General features: G+C 42.5%; 1 protein-coding gene across 1 annotated transcript; it reads right to left on the bottom strand.

Annotated features, from left to right (window-relative positions):
* Nucleotides 1-953: 953 nt before the first annotated feature.
* On the bottom strand, nt 954-6428 carry LOC129766471 (uncharacterized). The gene has a single exon (XM_055767003.1). It carries the CDS (start codon nt 6426-6428, stop codon nt 954-956), a length of 5475 nt encoding a protein of 1824 aa, XP_055622978.1.
* Between the last annotated feature and the right edge of the window lie 1570 nt (nt 6429-7998).

The following is a 7998-nucleotide window of genomic DNA, read 5'->3' as shown; positions in this document are numbered from 1 at the left end:
ACGCGATCACGCGAGACCACCTCCACGGGGAACTCGCTTTGTTGGACATATCCAAAGCCTACGATACAACCTGGAGATATAATATCTTGGACCAACTCCATCAATGGGGTATCGAAGGTAATTTGTTCGAGATAATTCGCAGTTTTCTACAAAATCGTAGCTTCAAAGTTCTTCTCGGAGGAGTCATCTCCACCAGTAAACTGCAAGAAAATGGAGTGCCACAGGGTTCTGTGCTATCGGTTGCTCTTTTCCTGATAGCGATGTAATCATTATTTGATGCCATACCCCAAAATATTGACGCTTTGCTATACGCAGATGATATTCTGCTAATTTCAAAAAACTCATTCCCAGTACTAGCAAGAAGAAGACTTCAGGAAGGAATCTCGTCTGTTAATAAATGGGCGAATTCCGTGTGTTGTTTCACCAAGCAGTGGACTGTATTTTGCTGCGATCATGTTTGTGCGTGTTCGAACCAAACTTTTCCACAGCCGCCCATGCGGCTGACACGCAAGGTCAACGAATATGGCAATCTCAACCAAAGTAGCAGTTATGCTACTTAGGAGAGAATGCGTTTCCACGGAAATGATTCCGAGCGGCCCAGTGCCGCGTGCGATGCGAAGCAAATGGAAAATTCCATTCGCTTCTTTGGTCCTGTTAAGGACCAATCCAAAACCAAACCACACCACAGACCGATTGAGGGATTAATCGGTTGATAGCAAATAAATAACTTATTCCTTTGTACACATTTTATTTACACCAAATTTACAATATTTAACAAGTTCAAACATTCTTTTTAGTTTCTTGCTTCAAATAACTTTAGCACGCGAAATAAACTTCTTTGCTTAGCGGCGGTTGAAACTCAAGTACTCTCTCTGCACTCAGAGCAGGTTGCTTGCGCTCGCAATGCACTCTTCTTTCGCTGTGTGCCGCTCCCACGCGCCCACGGGTGGGGCTCATGTTGGTGGTTGAATTTTATTTCCTTTGGTTGTATTCTTGCGCTCGTTGTCCTCTCGTTGCTTTACTTCCTCCGCCATCCTGTCGATCGTACATTCAGTTCGCTCCGCTGAGCGGTGGACTGAACATACTCCCACGGCAGAAGGAAAGTTACTTTGTTGATCCTTGTCCTCAATCAATGCGTTGTCCAAAATGGGTAGCGGCGCTAGCTTATGGATCGGTCTTTTGTATGTAGTATCACCAACACGTACATCCACAACTCGAACTAGGCCATCAGAACCAGGGTAGGTTCGAACAACTCGGCCTATCTTCCATTGTTGAGTTGGAACCTTGTCTTCTTTCAAGAGAACGACTGTATCTATTGCCACGTTGATCTTCTTTCTTGTCCATTTCGCTCTTGATTGAAGCTCTGCCAAATATTCATGAGACCAGCGATTCCAGAAATGCTGTCTCAGCTGTTGGATGCGTTGCCATCGGTGCAATCGATTTATAGGAATATCAATAAAAGAGTGTTCGGGTATGGCTGTTAGAGGTCTGCCAATAATCATGTGTCCGGGGGTTAAAACTTCTGGGTCCTTTGGGTCGGAAGAATGGGAAAATAAGGGTCTAGAATTCAAAATTGCCTCGATTTGACACAAAAGAGTCGCAAATTCCATAATCGTTAAATTAGCTGATTGATAAACGCGATTCAAAATGGTTTTAACACTCTTTACTCCCGCCTCCCATAAACCTCCAAAGTGAGGTGCACTTGGGGGAATGGTTGTCCACTTTATTTCTTTGCTTTGACAGAAACTATTAATCTTATCTTTCGTAATATCTGTCTGAAACAGTTTGTAGAGCTCGTTCAATGCTGATTTAGCGCCGATAAAATTTGTACCATTGTCGCTATACACTTCTTCTGGTACTCCTCTTCGCGAAACAAATCGTCGAAGTGCCGCAAGAAATCCATCAGTCGAGAGATCCTCAACTGCTTCCAAATGAAGAGCTTTAGACACCATACATACGAATAGACAAATATATCCCTTCACGGGAGTCGCTTTTCTTGTCGTTTGTTTTACATAGATAGGCCCTGCATAATCGATTCCAACTTTCAAAAAAGCAGGTGCCACATTGATTCGACATGATGGTAAATCGCCCATGAATTGACCAGCTAGTCTTGGGTTTGATTTGAAGCAAGTAACGCAGCTTCGTGTCACTTTACGCACAGAAGATTTTGCGTTCAATAACCAATATTTTTGCCTAAGCATGGCGATAACACAACTTGGCCCAGCATGAAGATTTTCTCTATGAATGTCCACTATCAGTGCTCGTGTGAGTGGATGCTTATCAGGCAGAATCCATTGATGTTTTGCTTGGTCTGGAAGAGAAGAATGTCGAATTCTGCCTCCAACACGCAAGATGTCATCACTATCAATGTACGGATTGAGATTTTCAATTCGGTTGCATGGCTTGCCAGCACGAATGCGCTCGATTTCATCATGTAACTCATGTTTTTGTATTACTCGTATCATGCATTTTGTTGCTTCTCGTATTTCAGTAAGTGAAAGTCGTTTGGAGAAATTCCTTTTCTCAGGTTTGGACCGAAGATTAGCAATAAAGCGTATAATGTAGCCTATTATTCTTTGCGTTTTACGAAACGAGTCGAATTTCTCAAAGATCGAAAGTGTTTCATCCACAATAGCAACGTTAGCAATTGTCTCTGGTTTAAGCTCTGGGATTTCGCTTTCGTCCATTACTTCCAGCAATTCCTCTTTATACTCAATTGTCCGAAGGAAGGATGGTCCGTTCCACCACAAACGGTTGTTAGCTAAAGCTTCTGAAGACATTCCACGGGACACTATGTCCGCTGGGTTGTCGGCTGATCGTACATATTTCCAGGTAACGGTGTCATTAGATTTGATCTCTGAGATTCGATTTCTAACGAAAATTTGCAATCTTTCAAGTGGTTTATTGAACCAAGCGAGAACGACTTGACTATCGCTCCATAGAACTACTGGAACATGCTCTAGTTCCATTGCAGTAACAACTTTGATTGCCAATCGATGTAATAGCAGTGCAGCTAAAAGTTCCTTTCTAGGAATAGTAAGCGGTGTGATTGGACATACCTTTGATTTACTTGTTATCAATCTCATATTTGCGGTGCCATTATCATATAAAGAGCGTATGTAGATACAAGCGCCATACGCGTCTATTGACGCATCGGCAAATCCATGTATTTCTGTCTTAACTGCATCATTCATAAAAACTTGTCGTGGGATGCGAAATTGCCCGTCCGTTGGCAATGCGGCTAGAAATTCTTTCCACTGTTGGGTAAGTTCTTCATTTATCTTGTCATCCCAACCTATTTTTTCTCTCCAGAGTTGCTGCATCAACATTTTCGCAATAACTATAACTGGTGACAGCAGTCCAAGGGGATCAAAAAGCCTTGCTATCATCGATAGAACCTGACGCTTCGTAGGGTTTGGTGTAGCACAATCTGGTTGCGATAAAAAGATAAGCTCATCATTGTTAGGATCCCACATTAAACCTAACGTTTTGATTATTTCATTTGCGCTTGTGCCTTCAATATTTACCAATTTGTCCAAATCTTTTTCTGCGATGTGTTCTAGAAGCTGATCGTTGTTAGCTGCCCATTTGTGCAAATGAAATCCTCCCAGTTTGAGAAGTGAAATCAGTTCCTGCTGAACGTTCACAACTTCTTCAAGATTAGTACCCCCGAAAAGAACATTATCTACGTAAAAAGTCTTTTTCACTACTTCAGCTGCTCGTGGATATGAAACTTCTTCATCTTTTGATAGCTGATTCAGAGCTCTTATTGCCAGAAAAGGAGCAGCTGCCATTCCATATGTGACAGTCTGCAATTCCAAAACTTTTACCTGATCCATTGGATTCTTTCGCCAAAGTATACGTTGTAGTGGAGTGTGGCAACTATCAACCAGGACTTGCCGATACATTTTTGCAATGTCGGCACTTAAAACATATCGGTGCTTGCGGAATCTCAAAATAATTGTCAGTAGATCTGGCTGAATAGTAGGACCAATCATCATCTCATCGTTCAAAGATCTCCCGCCAACCTTCGCTGACGCATCGAAGACCACTCGACATTTTGTTGAAGAACTTGATGGTCTGAGCACAGCATGGTGGGGCAAATACCACTTTTGAATACCATCTTTATCCTGTTTCTCATTAATTTCCTTGCAATGTCCCAAGTGTACATATTCCTCAATGAATTCATCATATTGTTGTTTGATTTCTGGCTGTTTGCATAGCTTAGACTCCATCATGTAAAACCTTCTTATAGCCATCTGTCTTGAATCTCCTAGTTGCTTACATGTTTCTTTTAACGGCAGTTGAACCACATAACGACCTTCTGAATTGCGACGGAATGTTGACTGAAAATGAGCTTCACATTCTTCAGCCTCGGTTGGCACACATTGCTCAGAGGCCACGTTTTCCAATTCCCAGAAACGCTGAATTTGTTTATTTAATTGCTCATCTGATGATATTGCGGTATGTGAATGGAAGATAGAGCCTGATACAGAGTCGCCATCAACTCTTCCACCAATAAGCCATCCGAATTGCGAGTCAATTAACGTTGGTGAGTTTTCGAAGAGTTTCACTCGACCAGATTTGATTAAATCATCGAACCACTCCATTCCGATCAGCAAATCTATCTGACCAGGTTGGTAGAATGAAGGGTCGGCCAATTGCATTTCTGACGGAATGTTCCACGAAGCGACATCAATCTCGTAAGTTGGCAGAATTCCAGTGACTTTACGCGATACCAAACAATCCAATTCTATTCTGAAGTTGTTAAACCTTGATAGTACTTGAATGCAAGTCTTATGCTGAACTTTGGATTTGATGTTGCTAACTCCGGTGACTAATATATTCGTCTCTTCCACATGTACTCCAAGTTTATTGAGCAGCGATTCAGAAACGAAATTGATTTGTGAGCCACTATCCAAAAGTGCTCGACATATATGCGGATTTCCATGTTTATCCAAAATGAATACTTGTGCTGTTAGCAGCAACACTTGCTGAGCTGCGTTTCCACGCGTGTTGGAATAAGCGGCAGTAATATCCTGCTTCGATGAGCCTTCATATGGATTTGTCAGTGTGCTTGGAGTAAAATGCTGTTTTTGATTCTCTGGTAGTGTATCTCTTTTCTCAATATTAAACGATGGACGAACTCCTTCTCTATGAAGCAAGCTATGATGTCTACGCTTACATTTCGAGCAAGATTTATATGATGGACAATCCAACCCACGGTGGCCTCTTCTCAAACAATTAAAGCAAACCCGCTTGTCACGTACCATCTTGAGCCGCTCATCAATCTTTAATGCATTAAAACTTGGGCATTTGAACGCGAAATGATCTCCTTCACAAAACTCGCAGTTAGTTGAAAACATAGCAGCATTTATTCGCGAATTAGGTTGCTTGTTAGATATTTCATTTCTTTTAGGTGATATACGATTAAACTGATTCTCATTGCTAATTGTGGAAACCTGACATCTTTCGAGAATGGAAATGCGATTCTTGAGAAACGAGATTGTGTTATTATAATGCGGAAGCGACCCATGTTCCATTGAAGATTCCCATGCGCGTTTGCTCTCTTTGTCTAGAGCGCTAGTAAGGATGTGTATGACAATAAGTTCGGACACTCCTGAAAATTCCTGACCCAGAAATTTTAAATTTTCGACATGACCCACACATGTATCAATAAGTTTTCGCAGTTCGCAATGATCCTCTTTGACTATCTTTGTTATGCTTAACAGACCAACAATGTGCCTATCAATCATACGCCTCTTATCCTCGAACCTCTCTCTTAATATTTCCCAAGCGCGATCATAATTGCCATCAGCAATTGTTTTCGCATCAATCAAACCGGCAGCATCCCCAATCAATGCTTTCTCCAAATGATAGAGCTTGATTCGTGGTGGCTCATTTGACTTGTTCACCACATCCCCGAACATAATCTTGAACTTTTCCCACTGCTCGTATTTGCCATCAAATGTAGGAATGGCACGAGGAAGCGATTGTTGCACAATCAACGGCTGTTGACTTACTGGTTGACCAGTAGCAGGACGAGAATCAGGTGCGGCAAAATTCTCGAGCCACGTCTCGAGAAAAATCGACACATTATCGTATAGCGTCTCGAATTCAACGTACTCACAGTCTTGATCCTCTTTCCGATCATGCGCCACTACCGCCACGATCCGTTCATGGTAGTTGTGAAATTCCTTATAGGCAGCATCTAGTTTCTTTATGTACACCTTTACCTGTGGCGATGTTAGCTGCGTTTGTTCCTCTTCCACTCTCTCCAACATGTCGTATAAGCGGATGATTTTCCCTTTCGCTAGTCCTCGAAGATTGGACAGCGTGTTGTACTCTGCCATGTCGGCGCCATCGCCGCTACCGGATTGCGCACCGGTCCCGCCAGCAGCTCCACCTTTAGCATGCGTGTTCTTCATTCTGTAGCACTTGAAATCACTTCCACTTTAAGCTTTAATAGTTTTTGTTGCACATTAAATGTTTTCATAAATTTACCAATGTCCAATATCTTTTTCCACTAATCCAATATTCACTTTTTGCAATTTGCAAGCACTTTTTCCAGTCTTTTTGCGATTCACTATTTCAATTTTGTTTGCTACCAACCAGCTAATCCACTCACTCAAATCCATAGCACAGTTTGCTTGCCAAATCGTTGACCAAAATCCAAACGCCATCCATATGTCATCCGGCCTCCATCCGGTTCGAAGGACCAAATGTTGTTTCACCAAGCAGTGGACTGTATTTTGCTGCGATCATGTTTGTGCGTGTTCGAACCAAACTTTTCCACAGCCGCCCATGCGGCTGACACGCAAGGTCAACGAATATGGCAATCTCAACCAAAGTAGCAGTTATGCTACTTAGGAGAGAATGCGTTTCCACGGAAATGATTCCGAGCGGCCCAGTGCCGCGTGCGATGCGAAGCAAATGGAAAATTCCATTCGCTTCTTTGGTCCTGTTAAGGACCAATCCAAAACCAAACCACACCACAGACCGATTGAGGGATTAATCGGTTGATAGCAAATAAATAACTTATTCCTTTGTACACATTTTATTTACACCAAATTTACAATATTTAACAAGTTCAAACATTCTTTTTAGTTTCTTGCTTCAAATAACTTTAGCACGCGAAATAAACTTCTTTGCTTAGCGGCGGTTGAAACTCAAGTACTCTCTCTGCACTCAGAGCAGGTTGCTTGCGCTCGCAATGCACTCTTCTTTCGCTGTGTGCCGCTCCCACGCGCCCACGGGTGGGGCTCATGTTGGTGGTTGAATTTTATTTCCTTTGGTTGTATTCTTGCGCTCGTTGTCCTCTCGTTGCTTTACTTCCTCCGCCATCCTGTCGATCGTACATTCAGTTCGCTCCGCTGAGCGGTGGACTGAACACCGTGGGTTTTAGGATCTCAGCTGAAAAATCTCAAGTTCTTCATTGCTGCAACAATAAGCGTCACAGGAAAAAACTACGTTCTTATCTTCTGAACGGTAGTTCCATTAAACGAGTCAATTCTGCACGAATTCTCGGTGTAATGGTGGACAAAAAACTCACGTTCAATAAACATATAAAGAGTACAATATCGGACATTAAAAACCGCCTTAACTTAGTTAGCGTTATAAGCGGTCGAAGCCGAACAGGATCCCGCAAAACTATCTTCAACATTGGAAGAAGCTTAGTCTATTCCAAACTTACTTACGGTATTGAACTCTTCAGCCGTGCCACCTGGAAAACGCTTGAAGAACTGAGGCCTAGCTATCAAAAGATAATAAGACTAGCATCAGGGGCCTTTAGAACTAGCCCAAGTAAAGCGTTACTCGCTGAGTCAGGCAATTTACCCTTCAAATTGTTCCTCACGAGATTCTACAGCACGCGCGCGATACGAACGCTCGAGAAACATCCAACATTTGAATCCTCTCTTGTGAGAGTGAATAACTGGTTGCAGGATACATGCCGAACCACTCTTCCAACGATTGCACCAATTCCCATTATCAACCTTC

The sequence above is a fragment of the Toxorhynchites rutilus genome, chromosome 2 (assembly GCF_029784135.1).
Source record: "Toxorhynchites rutilus septentrionalis strain SRP chromosome 2, ASM2978413v1, whole genome shotgun sequence".
In the NCBI taxonomy this organism is placed as follows: domain Eukaryota; kingdom Metazoa; phylum Arthropoda; class Insecta; order Diptera; family Culicidae; genus Toxorhynchites; species Toxorhynchites rutilus.
The sequence above is the reverse complement of the archived record's forward strand: the minus strand, read 5'-3'. Positions and strand labels throughout refer to the sequence as shown.

Coding starts and splice junctions, on each gene's coding strand:
- LOC129766471 (XM_055767003.1), bottom strand. CDS start 6,428: ATGAAGAACACGCATGCTAAAGGTGGAGCTGCTGGCGGGACCGGTGCG.